We start from the raw sequence: 21,786 nt of genomic DNA on the forward strand, positions 1-21,786 counted from the left end.
GCACTGAAGCTCAGATACTTATAGGTATGGAGAGCTGGGTAAAGTTAGAAATAAGTTCAGCTGAAATTTTTTCATATGACCTAAGTGTTCAGAAAGGATAGATTAAATACATTTGGTGGTGGAGTATTTATTGCTGTCAAAAGTAGTTTACTTTGTAGTGAAATTGAAGTAGATAGTTCCTGCGAAATAGTATGGGTAGAGGTTATACTTCACAATCGGACTAAACTATTAATTGGATTTTTTTACTGACCCCCCACCCCGACTCAGAAGATATAGTTGCTGAACAGTTCAAAGAAAACCTGAGTCACATTTCAAATATGTACCCTACTGACACAATTATAGTCAGTGGTGACTTCAATCTAACCTCGATATGCTGCAAAAATTATACAGTTAAAGCTGGTGGCAGGCATAAAACGTCATCCAAAATTGTACTGAATGCTTTCACAGAAAATTATTTTGAACAATTAATTCAGGAGCCCGCTCGAAGCATAAATGGTTGCGAAAGCGTACTTGGCCTCTTAGCAGCAAATAATCCTGCACTAATAGGGAGTATCATGAAGAATACAGGGATTTGCAACCACAAGGCAGTTGCTGCTAGGCTGAATACCATAACACTCACAATCATAAAAAAGAAACACAAAGTGCATCTATTTAAAAATACTCTTAACACCTTTTTAAGAGACAGTCTCCACTCCTTCTGATCTTATCACGTAAGCATAGAAAAGATGTGGAATGATTTCAAAGCAATAGCATCAACGGAATTTAGAGATATATACCACATAAATTAATAAGTGACTGTACTGATCCCTCATGGTATATGAAACGGGTCAGATCGCTGTTGCAGATTCAACGAAAAAAGCATGCCAAATTTAAAAGAATGCAAAATCCCCACAATTGGCAAAGTTTTGCAGAAGGTCAAAATATAGTACGTTCTTCAATGTGAGATGCTTTTAATAATTACGACAATGAAAGTCTGTCTTGGAATCTGGCAGAAAACCCAGAGAGATTCTGGTCACATGTAACGGACACCCAGCAAGATGCAGTCAATACCTTCACTGCGTGATAACTATGGTGAAGTCACTGATGATAGTGCCACTAAAGAAGAGTCATTAAACATGGTTCTCCGAAACTCCTTTATCAAGGAATATGAAGCAAATTTTCCTGAATTGCAAACAAGAACAACTGTGAAGATGAGAAACATAGAAGTAGATATCCTTGGTGTAGCAGAGCAGCTTAATTTACTTAATATAGGCAAGGCCTCCGGTCAAGATTGCATGCCAGTCAGGTTCCTTTCAGAGTATGCTGATTCAATAGCTCCATACTTAGTAATTATATACAACCACTCGATCACAGAAAGTTCTGTACCTGAAGGCTGGAAAATTGCTCAAGTCACACCAATACCCAAAAGGGGAAATATGAGTAATCTGCTGAATTACAGGCCCATATCACTAATGTCAATTTGCATTAGGGTTTTGGCACATATACTGTGTCGAATATTGTGAATTATGATTTATTGACACATAATCAGCACAGATTCAGAAAACATCATTCTTGTGAAACACAACTAGTTCTTCATACTCATGAATTAATGAGTGCTATTGACAGGGGATGCCAAATTGGTTCATACTTTTAGATTTCCAGAAGGCTTTCGACACCACTCCTCACAAACGTTTTCAAACCAAACTGCGTGCCTATGGAATATCGCCTCAGTTGTGTGTCTGGATTTATGATTTCCTGTCAGAAAGGTCACAGTTCATAGTGACAGATGAAAAGTCATCAAGTAAAACAGAAGTAATATCCGGCGTTCCCCCAGGAAATGTTATACGCCCTCTGTTGTTCCGGGTCTACATTAATGACATAGGAGACAGTCTGAGAAGCCCCATTAGGTTCTTTGCAGATGATCAAAATGAATTGCAAAATGATTTAGATAGGTACCTGCATGGTGTGAAAAGTGGCAATTGACCCTGAATAAAGAAAATTGTGAAGTTATTCACAAGAGTACTAAAAGAAATCCACTAACTTTCAATTATGTGATAAGTCACACAAATCTTAAGGCTGTAAATTCATCTAAATGCTTAGGGATTACAATTACAAATAACCTAAATTGGAATGATCACATAGATAATGTTGTGGGTAGAGCAAACCAAAGACTGCGATTCATTGGCAGAACACTTAGAATGTGCAACAGATCTACAAAAGGGACTGCTTACACCACACCTGTGTGCCCTATTCTGAAGTATTGCTGTGGGGTGCAGGATCCGCATCAGGTGAGAGTGACAGATGACATCAAAAAACTTCAAAGACGGGCAGCTCATTTTGTATTACCGTGAAATAGGAGAGAGTGCCACATACATGATGCATAAACTGGAGTGGCAATCATTAAAACAAAGGTGTTTTTCGTTGTGACGGGATCTTCTCATGAAATTTCAATCACCAGTTTTCTCCTACGATTGCGAAAACATTCTGTTGGCATGCACCTAAGTAGGGAGAAATGATCATCAAAATAAAATAAGAGAAATCAGGGCTTGCACAGAAAAATTTAAGTGCTCATTTCTCCCACGCGCCGTTTGAGAGTGGATCAGTAGACAGACAGTTTGAAGATGGTTCTTTGAAGCCTCTGCCAGGCACTATATTGTGAGTAGCAGAGTAATCACATAGATGTAAATGTAGTGAATGGGGATCAAAGCACATGCCAATCTTTTTACATTTTCTTTTATTTTTTGTGCAAGACAACAAAACAATGAATATGAGGTCCCAAATTTCACAAAAAACACTGTTCCCTCACTTTTTCTTGCAAATTGCACATTTTCTTTGCTTCCCCAGTGGTGTGCATTCAATCACATGTCCGTTTCCAGAAGTCCTGAGTTCAATTGGAAAGCGATGATTTTTGGTATGATGGATGTCCTGCCCTTTTTGGATCAGAATCAGCAGATGATTGAATAAGATATGGCCTTGCCACCATCCTCTGGAATTGAAGCAGTGAAATATTTTCATTCGAGAGGCAGTAGATGACATGCACATTGACCAACGTTACATTTAATGCATTGGTGAACAATGGGAAATACCATTTCTTACGTCGAATTCTCACACGATACTTCTGCACAGTCCAGTCCAGTCCATCCGCACCTCCCATATGACTGTCATATTCTAAAATCATTCTTGGCTGTGGAACTTTCGCTTCTTTGTTCTCAGCTTTACTCCATCTCTTTACTTGGCTTACTGGATGCACTGTCTCATGGTCTGACAAGAGCTTTACACAATTGTTACCCTTCCATATTACTGCCATTATCTCCATATAGTTGTCAAATCTATAGTCATTCACTCCCCTTCATTTCTTCTTCGTGCTGTTCTAAGATTCTATTGGGCAGTTATTCATTCAGTTCATATGGGCAGTTCCCGTTGCTCTTATTCTCATTTCTGAGAACTATGTCATCAAACAGTAGCTCCTGAAAAAGTTATCAAAATATATTTTGTGAAATTCAGGAGTCTGCAGAAAAGAAATCTTATTCAACACAACTGATCTGCCAAGTCCCAGAACTGAAACATCACTTGGATCCTTCGATTTTCCTTCATAGACTGACATATGGTAACAGAAACCGCTAGAACAGCACATGGCCCACTGTTTGAACCCATATCTCACTATTTTCCTGCGAATGAACTGTTTTAGGTAATGGTGTCCATAATATCAGACAATTTGAGTATCAATGCTCAGGCTGTGAGAAAAAACTTGAAATTTCAGGAAATTATTATTCAGTAAATCCATCAATGGACAAATTTCAATAAGTGTACCCTTTCATCAGGTGGGATTCTGTTCAGACGTGTGTTATCATTAAAATGAAGGTGGTGCTTTATTTCTAGATATCTGTTGCGACTCATACTGTTGTACACACCTTATATCAAAGTTCTCATCTTCATTCCAGTACAGCTTCTCATGTGGAAGAGCATGATATACAATGAAGAGTAGTACACTAACGAAGTTTTTATGCATCTATTGGATAACTCATAGCTATTATTATTGTTCTGTGCAACATATCAGACACTTTCACTGACAATCAAGTTCAATACCTGTTCATAAAAAAATTCTTCAAAGCACCCAACGGCAGATTTTCCTTTTAGTGCTGCTACCAAATTGAATTTTCACTGTTCAATTTCTGCTGTATCAGGGTAGGTTTTAGAGTAAGTCAGAATTTATGTTGTCCAATTAGAAGTGATAATAGCTTTTGCTTTCTTCTTTTGTGGGCCTGCATGTTCCTAATTTTCCTTTTCTTGATTGGCATGAATTTCCAAGAAACATGGCACATCAGATGGAACCGTATTTTCAAATATATTTTCCTTGATGTCGTCACAGTCAGACATCTCAGCTACATGATCCGGAAGGCGCTTGACAGTGGTCTCATTTCATCACCATCAGTGCCAAAAGAATCCATGAAGTTGAGTCATTTACAATTTCTTCAATTTATCTCATAGAAAGTGCTTCATAGTGACTCATTATGCCAGAGGCAAATAAAAGCAAAATAAAGTTTTGCGTGGAAACTGCAATGAGCCCCAAATGGGGATTGAAGGTCAGACAGGTGTGATGCAGAAATGAAATAGGTCAACAAATGATCGATAAATATCTTCTCAGACCATTACAGAACATGCCTTTACACAGATATTGGAAGTATTTACATAATAATATAATTTACACCGTTTTGAAAATGTGCAACTCTTGTAATGCTTAAAAATGTAGCTTCTTCACAAAAATAAGTGTACAACTCACTCATTTAACAATAACTGATGAAACTTCAATGTAAGTGCTTGACAAAGGTCTGGACAACAATGGGAAATCGTAGCACTTGCTGCCAGCATTACTAGAATTGCAAAATTTTTGTTACGAAGACAAATCCCCAAATGGGGATCATGGTGCTTAAAGAGTTAAGACAGAACACCGTTTGACTAACTTTGTTGACATGTTATCATAACCAATACAATACCTTGATTTTAAGGATTTTATGATGGGTGCTACTTCTTTGGGAGAAGTGTATGTGATTTCCATTCTACTGAAGTTATTTGTAGACACTGGTCTCAGATATCCCATTGCACTGTTTACTCACCTGATAACCCCAAGATGTAATTAACAGGAACAAAATACTTGTTTCAGAGGTTTTCAACACTACATGCACTTGTTACTAACTTTTCATTTATTTCTAGAGCTATCTGTTCCTCTCCCTTTCTGGCCCCGCCTGCCTCTGTCTTCACTACATCACACATAGGTTTTATTTTGTTGCCTGATGTAATTACATTTTTTTCATAATAAAGCTGCTTAGATTTCTGAATTACTTGCTTCAATATTTTGCAGTATTCTTTGTAATGGATTACAATGCCAACATCACAGCTGTTTCTAGATAGCAGACACAGTTTCCTTTTTGTCCAACACAATACCTTAGCCCTTTTGTAATCCACGGTTTATTTTTAGATATGTTTGATTTGTGTTATTTTTAGGGAAAAACAATTTTCAAATAAGGAAGTAACTTTACTAATGAACACTTTGTATTTTCCGTTAGAGTCAGAAGTATTGTAAACATCCATCCAGTTAGTGTATTTGAGCACTCTCTTAAAATTCTCAATTTTTGTACTGATTTCTTACCCTCCTGTACTCGGATTTAGTAGATTTTATATCCTATGAAGTTCCAACATTTAACATAAGATGCTGTACATCATGTCAGATAGCCCATTTATTACTGGTTTTGTGACATGTGTCTTTTCCCTACATATGTCTACAAAGGCATATCAATAGCTGTCTCAGAGCATCTACAAACCCAAAGTCCACAGTAAAAATTAAACTGAATGACAGTGTTACTGACTGCAAAATTGTTCACTGACAGAACTTTCAATACATCCATATTAAAACCACCAGCAACTACTATTTCCTTGTTTTTTACTGACAAGGGGAGGCCGCCAATTGTGAAATTCAGATTCGATTCATACTGCGCATAATAAAAGCTCATGGCCAGAGGTGTAATGTGGCAAAGCACCAAGATGCACTTCTCAGCCGTTGTCGAGAAAATTGACAGTTAAAAGAAACCGTTGAAGTGAAATACTCTCTACGATTTATAATTTCCGACAGCGTCGTGGCGCAGCGGTAAGGGCTCGGGTTCGTAATCCGAAAGTCGCCGGATCGAATCTCGCGCCATGCAACCTTTTTTTTTTTTTTTTTTTTTAGTATTTGTATATATAAATATACAAACGACTTTCAACAACTTATTATATGCATAATTGTTGCAACTGATTGCCGGGAAATATATATATATTTTTGTGTGTATGTTTGTGTTTGTTTGTGTGTCTATCGACCTGCCAGCACTTTCGTTCGGTAAGTCACCTCATCTTTGTTTTTATATATATTTTTATTTATTTTGGCGTGAGATTCGATCCGGCCACCTTCGGATTACGAACCCGAGCACTTACCACTGCGCCACGACGCTGTAGGAAACTGTAAACCGTAAAGAGTATTTCACCGCAATGGTTTCTTTTAACTAACGATTTTCTCGACAATGGCTGAGAAATGCATCTTCGCGCTTTGCCACATTACACCTCTGGCCATGAGCGTTTATTATGCGCAGTATGAATCGAATCTGAATTTCACAATTGGCGGCCTCCCCTTGTGAGTGGGACAACAGAACTTCCAGATTTTTTATGAAGATGTTGGTTTCCTAAAGGTGCTCTGTATACACTTACCATTATAAAGGACTTATGATGGAATACTAATTCTGCTGCAAAAGCTTCTAATTGCTGCTCTGAGCAAAATTTATTAACCTCAGTATTCTTGAAATTAAAACAGTTTCATGTGGCAACTCCTCCTTTCTCCATATTTTCTCTACAGAAGTAAGACACTAAACTAAATTCTGTAACATTTAACATATCTATACCAGTGGTCAAATGATGTGCAGAGAGGCAGGTTATGTCAACTGGTTTGTTGAACTCTAATTATTAAACCAAATAAGCAACTCTTTAAGCTTACCCCTCAGTCCTTGGATAGTCTGATGCAATAAGGATACTAATTTTCCTGTCAGTTTCTGAACGTCTCCAGTTTGCATCAATTGTGTATATTAAAATTTGCTTTTTGGCTACCTGTTTTATCAATGTGAATGTCATTTTCTACCTGTCTGTGAACATCCTTTTTTCCTGCCCGGAAAAAACTGCTGTTCTGCCACTTGTAACCATTTGTGATTTACCACATGTAAGAGTGCCATAGTGCCCCCCCCCCCTTTCTTTAGGTATTTGCTATTAGCCCAGACCATTTTCCCTTCCCTTCCAAGGCGAAGGCCATGCCTAGTATAGTCACACCTACTGATAGAGTCGATAGAGTCAACAGCAACCACACCAATATGAGACCTCATACCTGATTCAAGCAGCCATTCTGACCCTAAATTAATTCTCCTAACAGAACAGATTAAATGAGGTCAGTCATTGTGCCTCAGAACAGAGATAAGCCCAACACCATATGTCTCCCTGACTAGACACACAAACAAACACAAACATACACACAAAATTCTAGCTTTCGCAACAAACGGTTGCTTCGTCAGGAAAGAGGGAAGGAGAGGGAAAGACGAAAGGAAGTGGGTTTTAAGGGAGAGGGTAAGGAGTCATTCCAATCCCGGTAGTGGAAAGACTTACCTTAGGGGGGAAAAAGGACAGGTATACACTTGCACACACATACACATATCCATCCACACATATACAGACACAAGCAGACATATTTAAAGACAAAGAGTTTGGGCAGAGATGTCAGTCGAGGCAGAAGTGCAGAGGCAAAGATGATGTTGAATGACACGTGAGGTATGAGTGGCGGCAACTTGAAATTAGCGGAGATTGAGGCCTGGTGGGTAACGGGAAGAGAGGATATATTGAAGAGCAAGTTCCCATCTCCGGAGTTCGGATAGGTTGGTGTTGGTGGGAAGTATCCAGATAACCCGGACGGTGTAACACTGTGCCAAGATGTGCTGGCCGTGCACCAAGGCATGTTTAGCCACAGGGTGATCCTCATTACCAACAAACACTGTCTGCCTGTGTCCATTCATGTGAATGGACAGTTTGTTGCTGGTCATTCCCACATAGAATGCATCACGGTGTAGGCAGGTCAGTTGGTAAATCCACGTGGGTGCTTTCACATGTGGCTCTGCCTTTGATCGTGTACACCTTCCGGGTTACAGGACTGGAGTAGGTGGTGGTGGGAGGGTGCGTGGGACAGGTTTTACACCGGGGGCGGTTACAAGGGTAGGAGCCAGAGGGTAGGGAAGGTGGTTTGGGGATTTCATAGGGATGAACTAACAGGTTACAAAGGTTAGGTGGATGGCGGAAAGACACTCTTGGTGGAGTGGGGAGGATTTCATGAAGGATGGATCTCATTTCAGGGCAGGATTTGAGGAAGTCGTATCCCTGCTGGAGAGCCACATTCAGAGTCTGATCCAGTCCCGGAAAGTATCCTGTCACAAGTGGGGCACTTTTGTGGTTCTTCTGTGGGGGATTCTGGGTTTGAGGGGATGAGGAAGTGGCTCTGGTTATTTGCTTCTGTACCAGGTCGGGAGGGTAGTTGCGGGATGCAAAAGCTGTTGTCAGGTTGTTGGTGTAATGGTTCAGGGATTCCGGACTGGAGCAGATTCATTTGCCACGAAGACCTAGGCTGTTGGGAAGGGACCGTTTGATGTGGAATGGGTGGCAGCTGTCATAATGGAGGTACTGTTGCTTGTTGGTGGGTTCGATGTGGACAGACGTGTGAAGCTGGCCATAGGACAGGTGGAGGTCAACGTCAAGGAAAGTGGCATGGGATTTGGAGTAGGACCAGGTGAATCTGATGGAACCAAAGGAGTTGAGGTTGGAGAGGAAATTCTGGAGTTATTCTTCACTGTGAGTCCAGATCATGATGATGTCATCAATAAATGTATACCAAACTTTGGGTTGGCAGGCCTGGGTAACCAAGAAGGCTTCCTCTAAGCGACCCATGAATAGGTTGGCGTACGAGGGGGCCATCCTGGCACCCTTGGCTGTTCCCTTTAATTGTTGGTATGTCTGGCCTTCAAAAGTGAAGAAGTTGTGGGTCAGGATGAAGCTGGCTAAGGTGATGAGGAAAGAGGTTTTAGGTAGGGTGGCAGGTGATTGGCGTGAAAGGAAATGCTCCATCGCAGCGAGGCCCTGGACGTGCGGAATATTTGTGTATAAGGAAGTGGCATCAATGGTTACAAGGATGGTTTCCGGGGGTAACAGATTGGGTAAGGATTCCAGGCGTTCGAGAAAGTGGTTGGTGTCTTTGATGAAGGATGGGAGACTGCATGTAATGGGTTGAAAGTGTTGATCTATGGAGGCAGAGATACGTTCTGTGGGGGCTTGGTAACCAGCTACAATGGGGCGGTCGGGATGATTGGGTTTGTGGATTTTAGGAAGAAGATAGAAGGTAGGGGTGCGGGGTGTCGGTGGGGTCAGGAGGTTGATGGAGTCAGGTGAAAGGTTTTGCAGGGGGCCTAAGGTTCTGAGAATTCCTTGAAGCTCCGCCTGGACATCGGGAATGGGGTTACCTTGGCAAATTTTGTATGTGGTGTTGTCTGAAAGCTGACGCAGTCCCTCAGCCACATACTCCCGACGATCAAGTACCACGGTCGTGGAACCCTTGTCCGCAGGAAGAATGACGATGGATCGGTCAGCCTTCAGATCACGGATAGCCTGGGCTTCAGCAGTGGTGATGTTGGGAGTAGGATTAAGGTTTTTTAAGAAGGATTGAGATGCAAGGCTGGAAGTCAGAAATTCCTGGAAGGTTTGGAGAGGGTGATTTTGAGGAAGAGGAGGTGGGTCCCGCTGCGACGGAGGATGGAACTGTTCCAGGCAGGGTTCAATTTGGAAGGTGTCTTGGGGAGTTGGATCATTAGGAGTAGGATTAGGATCATTTTTCTTTGTGGCAAAGTGATATTTCCAGCAGAGAGTACGAGTGTGGAACAGCAAATCTTTGACGAGGGCTGTTTGGTTGAATCTGGGAGTGGGGCTGAAGGTGAAGCCTTTGGATAGGACAGAGGTTTCGGATTGGGAGAGAGGTTTGGAGGAAAGGTTAACTACTGAATTGGGGTGTTGTTCCAGATTGTGTTGATTGGAATTTTGAGGTTTTGGAGGGAGTGGAGCTGGAAGTGGGAGATTAAGTAGATGGGAGAGACTGGGTTTGTGTGCAATGAGAGGAGGTTGAGGTTTGCTGGAAAGGTTGTGAAGGGTGAGTGAGTTGCCTTTCCGGAGGTGGGAAACCAGGAGATTGGATAGTTTTTTGAGGTGGAGGGTGGCATGCTGTTCTAATTTACGGTTGGCCTGTAGGAGGATGCTCTGAACAGCCGGTGTGGATGTGGGAGAGGAAAGATTAAGGACTTTTTTTAAGGATAGGAGTTGACGGGTGTGTTCATTGGCTGAGTTGATGTGTAGGTGAAGGATTAGGTGGGTGAGGGCAATGGATTGTTCAGTTTGGAACTGGTATAGGGACTGATGGAAAGAAGGGTTGCAGCCAGAGACAGGAACTTTAAGTGTGAGGCCTTTGGGGGTAATGCCAAATGTCAGACAAGCCTGAGAAAATAGAATATGGGAGCGTAATCTGGCTAGGGCGAAGGCATGTTTGCGGAGGGAATGTAAATAAAACTTAATGGGGTCGTTGTGGGGGTGTTGTGAGGGTGACATAGTATTAGAAGGTGGAAAGTGTAACGTGAGGCTGAAATGAAAATGAAAATAAAAATATATGGGGAGAGATAAAGGTGAACTGGAAAGTAACTGGAGAACTGGTGTGAAGAAAGACGAAAAGGTGTTGGTTACAGCTGGGCTATGTTGGACTTGGGTTGGTAGACAACGATGTGCACAAAGGTTAGGTGGTTGTGTTGCCGCCAAAACGTGTTAAAGGACGGAGAAATTCGAGAAAATTTCGAGAAAACTGCGGGTAATATATTAAAAGGAGTGGTTTTATGGTGGCAGATTATGAAAATGAGGCTAACAATTGTCTGACGAAGAAATAATGACGTTAAAACCTGTGGGAAGCGGCTACAAATTATCAGTGATGTGGGAAAAACGGAAATGGAAATAAAGCAAAAGTTATTAGAACTAGCCGAAATGCTTGTTTAAAAGGTGAAAGGAACTGTTTGTGAAATAGAAATGGTGGATTTTATAGCGGCGGTAGTGTTGAAAGTGGCAAAAAAAATTTTTTTGGTTATGGTTTGGAAGTGGGTTACGTATTATTGAGTATATATAGGCGGGATGAAATTGTATAGCAGATTACGGTAAAAAGGAGAAGGTGAATACAAAGTGATACTACTGGCAAAAACAGAAAGAGAAAATAAGACGACAGAAAAGATTTCAAAATGCAACAGTGACAATAACAAACGTAATTGTTGGGTTCAAATTAATGATATCAATATAATAGAGGGAAACATTCCACGTGGGAAAAATATATCTAAAAACAAAGATGATGTGACTTATCGAACGAAAGCGCTGGCAGGTCGATAGACACACAAACAAACACAAACATACACACAAAATTCTAGCTTTCGCAACAAACGGTTGCTTCATCAGGAAAGAGGGAAGGAGAGGGAAAGACGAAAGGAAGTGAGTTTTCAGGGAGAGGGTAAGGAGTCATTCCAATCCCGGGAATGGAAAGACTTACCTTAGGGGGAAAAAAGGACGGGTATACACTTGCACACACACACACATATCCATCCACACATATACAGACACAAGCAGACATATTTAAAGACAAAGAGTTTGGGCAGAGATGTCAGTCGAGGCGGAAGTGCAGATGCAAAGATGATGTTGAATGACAGGTGAGGTATGAGTGGCGGCAACTTGAAATTAGCGGAGATTGAGGCCTGGTGGGTAACGGGAAGAGAGGATATATTGAAGAGCAAGTTCCCATCTCCGGAGTTCGGATAGGTTGGTGTTGGTGGGAAGTATCCAGATAAACCGGACGGTGTAACACTGTGCCAAGATGTGCTGGCCGTGCACCAAGGCATGTTTAGCCACAGGGTGATCCTCATTACCAACAAACACTGTCTGCCTGTGTCCATTCATGCGAATGGACAGTTTGTTGCTCTTCAATATATCCTCTCTTCCCGTTATCCACCAGGCCTCAATCTCCGCTAATTTCAAGTTGCCGCCACTCATACCTCACCTGTCATTCAACATCTTTGCCTCTGCACTTCTGCCTCGACTGACATCTCTGGCCAAACTCTTTGTCTTTAAATATGTCTGCTTGTGTCTGTATATGTGTGGATGGATATGTGTGTGTGTGTGTGTGAGTGTATACCCGTCCTTTTTTTCCCCCCTAAGGTAAGTCTTTCCGCTCCCGGGATTGGAATGACTCCTTACCCCCTCCCTTAAAACCCACATCCTTTCGTCTTTCCCTCTCCTTCCCTCTTTCCTGATGAGGCAACAGTTTGTTGCGAAAGCTTGAATTTTGTGTGTATGTTTGTGTTTGTTTGTGTGTCTGTCGACCTGCCAGCACTTTCATTTGGTAAGTCACATCATCTTTGTTTATATATATATATATATACATATATATATAAAACTGTAACTGTTAAGTATGTAACCATACTTACAGATTAATTTGACATATGAATGTAAAATGACTCATTCCACATCATTACAATTTATGGTGCAAAATGATCCATGCAGGCCGGCCGCTGGTGGCCGAGCGGTTCTGGCGCTACAGTCTGGAACCGCGCAACCGCTAAGGTTGCAGGTTCGAATCCTGCCTCGGGCATGGATGTGTGTGTTGTCCTTAGGTTAGTTAGATTTAAGTAGTTCTAAGTTCTAGGGGACTTATGACCTCAGCAGTTGAGTCCCATAGTGCTCAGAGCCATTTGAACCATTTTTTGATCCATGCAACATGAAACTTACTAACAAAAAATTGTAAATATAGGGCATGGCCTGACTATAACAACCAGGTACAAAAGGATTGTGGCTGCAGAACTTATTCAGAGATGAAGAGACTTGCACATGACTGTCTAACATGGAGAGCGGTATCAAACCAGTCTTCAGACTAAGGGCGACGACGATGGTAATAACGACCAACAGTAATAACAACAGCAGCACCAACAAGATTTGGTTTCATAATCTGATATAGCAACTTCTAATAAGTTGTACACACTTTTGGACGTTTTACAGTGTTTCTTAAAATGTTGTATTGTTTATAGTAATGAAGTATTTAGAGACCCCTTCTTGTTCTGACTATATTGTAGATTTATGTTTTTCATTGTGAAAATACTCTGGAAACTATAGTGATAGAGTGTTTCTTTGAACACTTCCCAATTCTAAACTTAATTCTTGGTTTGAGAACAGTGTTTTAAAAAGGCTACAAACTTATTAAGAAGTAATTTGATTTTATAGCTTGCATTAGGTTCACTGTACACTTCACCTCAGCCAGCGTCTTTAAAACTTTCTCATTGTTCTGTCATCAATAACCCTCACTATTTTCTTAAGAGTGTTTCAAAACTACGTATGATGCTAAGTTCTGTGATGTGACTGCCTGTATACATCATGACATGGTGTATTGCAGGACATGCATACGATTAATGCATGCTTGTCACAGGAATGCTTTAGGTATCAGTATATCACAAACCTCATCTACTTGAGTAGGGAAATTAATGAGTTACAACGAACTGTAATGATTAGTTGCATCTCTATTTGACTTGACTGTCAAATTTCTTTAAAAAATTTTCATTAAAAACCACAACAAAGCAATAAAAAAACTTATACAAACACTTATACAGCCAATTATTCATTAGAGCAATGTTACCCTGCACGGCCTTTCTCAGGAAAGCTCAAAGTGCCTGGAATTGGTTATGAATGTCTGTGTTCATTATATGACAATATTATTAGATGGATACATTGCTACTCACCATACAGCAAGGATTTTATGTCGCAACACACACACACACACACACACACACACGAGCACAGTCATAGGCTGCTGAGGCCAGTCTGAAGAAAGAACATTGTCTACAGGGAAGAGACCTGGAGACAATGGAAGGGTTCAGATTGATTATATAATGGCAAGACAGATTTTTGAATCAGATTTTAAACCTTTAGACATTTCCAGGGACTCTGATCACAATTTATTGGCTACGAACTGTAGATTAAAACTGAAGAAATAGCAAAAAGGTAGGAAATGAAGGAGATGGGACCTGGACGAAGTTAAAGAATGAGAGGTTGTTGAGAGTTTCAGAGGGAGTATTAGCCAAAGGTAGACTAGAACAGGTGAAATGAATATAGTAGAGGAAGAATAGGTAGCTTTGAGAGATGAAAAAGTGAAGGTGGCAGAGAATCAAGTAGGTAAAAAGACATGGCCTAGTAGAAATCCCTGGATAACACAAGAGAGACTGAATTTGACTGATGAAAGAAGAAACTATAAAAATGCAATTAATGAAGTAGGTGAAAGGGAATACAAACTTCTAAAAAACGAGATTGACAGGAAGTGCAAAATGGCTAAGCAGGAATGGCTAGAGGACAATTGTAAGAGTTTAGAATCATATATCAATAGTGGAAAGATAGATACCGTCAGCACGAAAATTAAAGAGCTCTTTGAAGAAAAGGAAAACCAGTCCTAAGCAAAGAAGGGAAAGCTGAAAGGTGGAAGGAATATATAGAGGGTCTACACTAGGGAGATGTGCTCTAGGGCAATATTATATATATGGAAGAAGAAGTAGGTGAAAGTGAGATGGGAGATATGATACTGCGAGAAGAACTGATACAGCACTGAAAGACGCAAGTGAAAACAAGGACCTAGGAGTAGACGAGATTCTATTACAACTATTGATAGCCTTGGGAGAGCCAGCCATGACAAAACTTATTACTCCAATACCAAAGAAAGCAGGTTCTGGCAGGTGTGAATATTAACAAACTATTCAGTTTAATAAGTCATGGCTGCAAAATACTACTAAGAAATTCTTCACAGAAGAATGGAAAAGCCGGTAGAAGCCGACTTGGGGACGATCAATTCCGCTTCCAGAGAAATATTGGAACATGCAATGCAATACAGACCTCACGACTTATCTTAGAAGATAGGTTAAAGAAAGGCAAACCTATGATTATAGCACTTGTAGACTTAGAGAATTATTCTGATGATGTTGACTGGAATACTGTTTTGAAATTCTGAGGTTATGAAGGGTAAAATGCAGGGAGAAACTCGTGAGGTAAGCAGAGAGCAGTTACAAGAGCCTAGGGACATGAAAAGGAAGCAGTGGTTAAGAAGGGAGTGAGACAGGGTTTTATCCTATCCCCGATGTTATTCAATTTGTACATCGAGCAAGCAGTAAAGGAAACAAAAGAAAAAATTGGAGTAGGAATTACAGTCCAGTGAGTAGAAATAAAAACTTTGAAGTTCGCCAACGACATTGTAATTCTGTCAGAGACAGCAAAAGGTCTTGCTAGATCAGTTGAATGGAATGGACAGTGTCTTGAAAGCAGGATATAAGATGAACATCAACAAAAACAAAACGAGAACAATGGAATGTAGTGTTGTAATATCAGGTGATGGTGAGGGAATTACATAAGGAAATGAGACACAATAGGCAAGTTTTGCTATTTGAGCAGAAAAATAACTGACGAATTCGTGAGAATATAAAATGGAAAATAGCAATGGCAAGAAAAGAGTTTCTGAAGAAGAGAAATTTGTTAACATTGCGAATAAATTTAAGTGTCAGGAAGTCTTTTCTGAAAGTGTTTGTATGGAGTGCAGCCATGTATGGAAGGGAAACATAGATGGTAGGCTACACAGTTTACACAAAGAGACAATAGAAGCTTTTGAAATGTAGTGCTACAAAAAAATGCTGAAGATTAGACGGGTAGATCACACAACTAATGAGAAAAAAAATATTGTGGCACAGCCTAAATAGGAGAAAAGATCAGTTAAAAGGACACATTCTGAGACATCATAGGATCAACAATTTAGTACTGGAGAAAAGTGTGGGAAGTAAAAGTCATAGAGGGAGACCAAGAGATGAATATAGTAACAAGATTCAAAAGGATGTAGGCTGCAGTAGCTACTCAGTGATGGAGAGTCTTGCACATAAGACAGTAGTACGGAGAGCTGCATCAAACCAATCTTTGGACTGAAGACCACCACAACAACATGCATAGCTATCCTGACTGTGTGTCACAGATTTCCACGCCCTCTATCTTCTCTAATATCTTACCAATGTACACTGTCCCTCATCTCTCTCCTTGATCTTAAAGCTTTTGTCTGAACAACACGGCAGAAGCACCCATTGCCATCAGAACAAAATCCATTCTGCCCACCCCATCATTCAACCACTTTCTCAAAATCCTCCTCAGTAGCAACAAATCAACTCTGAACAACCTCCTGAATTATATTAGAGAACTGAATGACATCCCTAGCTTTAGAACACTAAAGGAAAATAATGATTACCATTGCATCTGAACACACTTGTTACCCTTGTACACTTCTCTTTCCAACCAGATCTTCCTCTTTTCACAGTATTCTTAGCAGGTCTTAGAACTTGCTGTATCAGAAAATATCTATTTTGTATACCTATAAATACTTCATATATGTTATTATCACTATTAGCGGCAGCAGCAGCAGCAACAACAACAACAGTTGTAGTTGTAGTGGTAGTAGTAGTAGTAGTAGTACAAGTGCAGCTAGTATTAACTTTATTAGTTCATAGCCAGTCTTATTTATTCACATTGTCACAACAGACACTCAAATCACTGTAGTACTATTTGTCTTACAACAGTTGTTATTTCTTAGGTAACTATGATGTAAAAAAAAAAAAAAAAAGTACTTTATGTCTGAAATGCTGGTCAGACATAAGAGAGGGCTGAATAGCCCTAATCACAGCAGGCTAAATAAATAAACAAACAAATAAATAAATAAGCGCTTTTATCTGCTGACTGCTGCCACCAACACATCATACATACACAAGGAGACACCATAAAAATATATTATCACATGGTATTGCCAGCTGCAGAATACTCAAAATAGAAATTTAATAATATTCCTATGAAATATATGACAGTAAATTTATTTACAAAATTCTACTGCTGTGGTACATATTCACTGGTGCTGAAATATTCACAAAACTTGTCACGGACATCTATTGCAGCCGATGATATGTGGTTTTCCTGTTGTTGATGGATGCTTTGCAAAATGCAATCCTCACTGCAAGAAGTACCCTCTACTTGGTCTTGGCCAGTGTTCACAGAGTTCATGCTTGACAGATAGGTGCTGTCTGCTTCATCTATCAAGAAATTATGTAAAAGACACACTGTTTTGATAAGAACTTCAGTTTTCTCTATAGGTAGCTTTATTGTACGTAACACAACTCTAAAACGGCGTGCCAAAATACTGAAAGCATTATCAACTACATGTCTTGCCCTTGATAATCTGCTGTTGAAAGTTTTGGACTTTTCACCTTCACAGTGCTTGTAAGGTTTCACAATATATGGCTGTAGGCTAAAAGCATCACCTGCTACCATTACATAAGGTACTGAAATGCTGCTGCAATTAAGAACTCTTTCCTGCGGAACTTTGAGTGAATTCTCTTGCAGTGCAGTACCAATTTTGCTATTGACATACACATCCACATCATTGCCTTTGTTGCTACAAACAATATCCACAAGTATGAAACGATATCGTGCATCCACAACAGCAAGCAAAACTATGCTATTAAATTTCTTATTGTCAAAAGAGTCACTAAATTGTGTAGGAGAGAATGCAATGTGTTTCCCATCCAGAGCACCTGAAAATAAAGTAAGGGGAAGTACAGATAATACAGTTCAATGTAGTTGTGTTATTGAAATACTAATAGAAATGTACCCATAACGGTTTCCATATGCTGAAATATATTTTTTTAGAAATTAGAATTAAAAAGCTCATTGACTTTGCATCTACATGTAGCTCACCTATACAATGTGGAAACTGCCATAAATCATCGAACTCTCTTGCAATTATTTCCCATTCTTTCTCTGTAGCTGGAGCCTGCAACATAATAGGAATTAAAATGTAACCCCTGCACATTGAACCTGTCGACCCCTCAAAAATAAAGCACATACCTTTAAATACTTGTCTTTCAATGTACTGCAAATTGCGGAACACACTTCCATAACCATTTTCGAAATACATGGAACAGAAATTCTGTGAGCAACTGACAGGCTCTGATAGGTCTCTCCTGTTGTTAAATACTGCAATGTTACTGCCAGCCTGTAGCACAATAGGAAGAAAGATATACAGCACCGCCAGACAAAACAACTTACATACTAATGAAAGACACACTGAGAAGAAACGAATTTGTCTTACCTTTGGGTCGGCGAAATTGAGTCCCTCATGACGGTGTTTGCCTTACGAATATGCACGCCAATAAATGACAGTAGCTTGTCAAAACATGCACAATCCATCCGCACAAATCTGGAAAATTCAAGCGGATCTTCTGGTCTCTCCTCATTCATTAACGTATTATAAATTCCTCTTCCTTCTTCATCTCTTGTTTGCAGCCAGGGCTGCACCCAGCAACGCTTAGTTTTCTTTCGACGTTCTTTTCTCCTTTTAGCTAAAATAATCAGGGCTAACGCCGCTGCCGCCAATACTTCTTCTGACATATTATTTTGTTATATAAATACATATAATTGCTAATAAACTTTGAGAAAATATATAGTTAACACCCACGAGCATACTTGACTGTAACACGATATATCACGAACACATCACTGTTTTGTTTTTAACTTAAAATAATATATAAAACACGCAACGAACGGCAGCACTTCATACGAAGCTCAGCTAGCTCTACGCAACATAACAGCGCAAAGCACCCGAGCAGTCGATGTGAAAACACTAAGACAGTAAAACCTTCGTAAACACTAAACAATTAGCTGACACTTGTGGTTTGTTTTCGAACGCGACGACCGCCAGGGTACCCAACTTCGCAGATTGAAAAGAGAATAACATGCGACAAGTTAAAAGAAATCGCAAGTAAAACACATATTCCTTTTTAAATTTCGGAACAGTTCACAAAATGTTTTACTCGAAGTGGTGACCTCAATATGCTTTGCATACGCACTAAAATAAAATAATAAAATTCCATTTAAAAACATTTCATTATTCTTATTCTGTTTTCACATTAGCATGACAGTAAATTTGACGAAAGTGGGAAGAATTGCAATTCAATTACAGTGGTCACGTAACACATTGTAATAACACATAATACGTTTTTAAATCGCTACATACATAAAACTAATTCTTATTACAATTTTCCAGTTTCACTACTGACATCATTCTCCAAAATTTTTGAGAAGATGACGTATTCTAGAACAGTTTGTCACCTTAGCAACAATAGCACCCTTAGCAAAACGCAGTTCGGGTTTCAGAAAGACTGCTCTTCTGAGAATGCCATTTACACGTACGCTCACCAGATTTTACAAGGGACGGTTGGTATTTTCTGTGGCCTCTGTAAGACATTCTTCTAGATAAACTGACGTTTTATGGAACTGTTAGTAAAGCCAACCAATTGATGATATCATATCTAACCAAAATGATGCAGAAAACTGTACCTAGTAAAATAAGCAATACAGCCCAGGAACAAAATTGCGACTGGAGAGAAATCATACATGGCGTTCCCCTAGGTGCACTACTGTTCCTGTAAACGATCTTCTGTGAGATACACAACAAGCAGAATTAGTTCTTTTTGCAGATGACACTAGTACTGTAATCAATCGAAGTGTACATACAGAAAGAGAAGAAATGGTAAATATTTTTAAATGTATCATTTTCTGGTTTTCTGTGGATGGTTACACCCAGTTCAAAATTCTTAGGTATCTATATTGCTGAGAATTTAAACTGGAAGAAGCACATTTTTGGACTCCTAAAACAACTTACTTAGTCCACATTTGCACCTCAGAAGTATTGCATACATTGAGGAGAGACTAATCACAAAGTTGACATATTTTCATTCAATAATGTCACATTACTATTCAGATTCAGATAGTGAAGGGAGGCGAAAATTTAATAGTCATGGGTGACTGGAATTCGACAGTAAGAAAAGGAAGAGAAGGAAACGTAGTAGGTGAATATGGACTGGGGGTAAGAACTGAAAGAGGAAGCCGTCTGGTAGAATTTTGCACGGAGCATAACTTAATCATAGCTAACACTTAGTTCAAGGACCATGAAAGAAGGTTGTATACATGGAAGAACCCTGGAGATACTAAAAGGTTTCAGATAGATTATATAATGGTAAGACAGAGATTTAGGAACCAGATTTTAAATTGTAAGACTTTTCCAGGGGCAGATGTGGACTCTGACCACAATCTATTGGTTAGGAACTGTAGATTAAAACTGAAGAAATTGCAAAAAGGTGGGAATTTAAGGAGATGGCACCTGGATAAACTGAAAGAACCAGAGGTTGTACAGAGTTTCAGGGAGAGCATAAGGGAACAATTGACAGGAATGGGGGAAAGAAATACAGTAGAAGAAGAATGGGTAGCTTTGAGGAATGAAATAGTGAAGGCAGCAGAGGATCAAGTAAGTAAAAAGAGGAGGGCTAGTAGAAATCCTTGGGTTACAGAAGAGATACTGAATTTAATTGATGAAAGGCAAAAATACAAAAATGCAGTAAGTGAAGCAGCTAAAAAGGAATACAAACGTCAAAAATGAGATCGACAGGAAGTGCAAAATGGCTAAGCAGGGATGGCTAGAGGACAAATGTAAGGATGTAGAGGCTTATCTCACGAGGGGTATGATAGATACTGCCTACAGGAAAAGTAAAGTGACCTTTGGAGAAAAGAGAACCATTTGCATGAATATCAAGAGCTCAGATGGAAACCCAGTTCTAAGCAAAGAAGGGAAAGCAGAAAGGTGAAAGGAGTATATAGAGGGTCTATACAGGGGTGATTTTCTTGAGGAAAATATTATGGAAATGGAAGATGAAATAGGAGATATGATACTGCTTGAAGAGTTTGACAGAGCACTGAAAGACCTAAGTCGAAACAAGGCCCCAGGAGTAGAAAACATTTTATTAGAACTACTGACAGCTTTGGGAGAGCCAGGCCTAACAAAACTCTACCATCTGGTGAGCAAGATGTATGAGACATGCGAAATTCCCTCAGACTTCAAGAAGAATATAGTAATTCCAATCCCAAAGAAAGCAGGTGTTGACAGATGTGAAAATTACTGAACTATCAGTTTAATAAGTCACAGCTGCAAAACACTAACACGAATTCTTTACAGACGAATGGAAAAACTGGTAGAAGATGACCTCGGCGAAGATTAGTTTGGATTCCGTAGAAATATTGGAACACGTGAGGCAATACTGACCCTGCGACTTATCTTAGAAGAAAGATTAAGGAAAGGCAAACCTACGTTTCTAGCATTTGTAGACTTAGAGAAAGCTTTTGACAATGTTGACTGGAATGCTCTCTTTCAAATTCAGAAGGTGGCAAGGGTAAAATACAGGGAGTGAAAGTATATTTACAATTTGTACGGAAAGCAGATGGCAGTTATAAGAGTCGAGGGGTATGAAAGGGAAGCAGTGGTTGGGAAGGGAGTGAGACAGGGTTGTAGTATCTCCCAGATGCTATTCAATCTATATATTGAGCAAGCAGTAAAGGAAACAAAAGAAAAGTTCAGAGTAGGTATTAAAATCCATGGAGAAGAAATAAAAACTTTGAGGTTTGCCAATGACATTGTAATTCTGTCAGAGACAGCAAAGGACTTGGAAGAGCAGTTGAACGGAATGGATAGTGTCTTGAAAGGAGGATATAAGATGAACATCAACAAAAGCAAAACGAGGA

At 39.8% G+C, this 21,786-nt stretch overlaps 2 protein-coding genes across 2 annotated transcripts in view; both read right to left on the reverse strand.

The window, feature by feature from the left end:
* The window catches only part of LOC126456879 (farnesol dehydrogenase-like), a 128,743-nt gene that overhangs the window by 87,790 nt on the left and 19,167 nt on the right, over positions 1-21,786 (reverse strand). The gene's annotated exons all lie outside the window — the stretch shown is intronic.
* On the reverse strand, positions 16,701-18,896 carry LOC126456878 (uncharacterized). The gene is made up of 4 exons (XM_050092699.1): positions 18,305-18,896; positions 18,061-18,208; positions 17,911-17,986; positions 16,701-17,747 (listed from the first exon to the last, which is right to left on the reverse strand). The coding sequence occupies exons 1-4, from the start codon at positions 18,601-18,603 to the stop codon at positions 17,044-17,046; spliced, it is 1,227 nt and encodes a 408-aa protein (XP_049948656.1). The 5' UTR covers positions 18,604-18,896; the 3' UTR covers positions 16,701-17,043.

This window comes from Schistocerca serialis, chromosome 2 (genome assembly GCF_023864345.2).
Source record: "Schistocerca serialis cubense isolate TAMUIC-IGC-003099 chromosome 2, iqSchSeri2.2, whole genome shotgun sequence".
Taxonomy (NCBI): Eukaryota; Metazoa; Arthropoda; class Insecta; order Orthoptera; family Acrididae; genus Schistocerca; species Schistocerca serialis.

Bases quoted from the DNA above. Each gene is read 5' to 3' on its own strand.
- LOC126456878 (XM_050092699.1), bottom strand. From the start codon at position 18,603: ATGTCAGAAGAAGTATTGGCGGCAGCGGCGTTAGCCCTGATTATTTTA. The intron at 18,209-18,304 runs GTAAGACAAATT...ATTGTGCTACAG, and splicing joins TCAATTTCGCCGACCCAAAG to GCTGGCAGTAACATTGCAGT. The intron at 17,987-18,060 runs GTATGTGCTTTA...ATTATGTTGCAG, and splicing joins TGAAAGACAAGTATTTAAAG to GCTCCAGCTACAGAGAAAGA.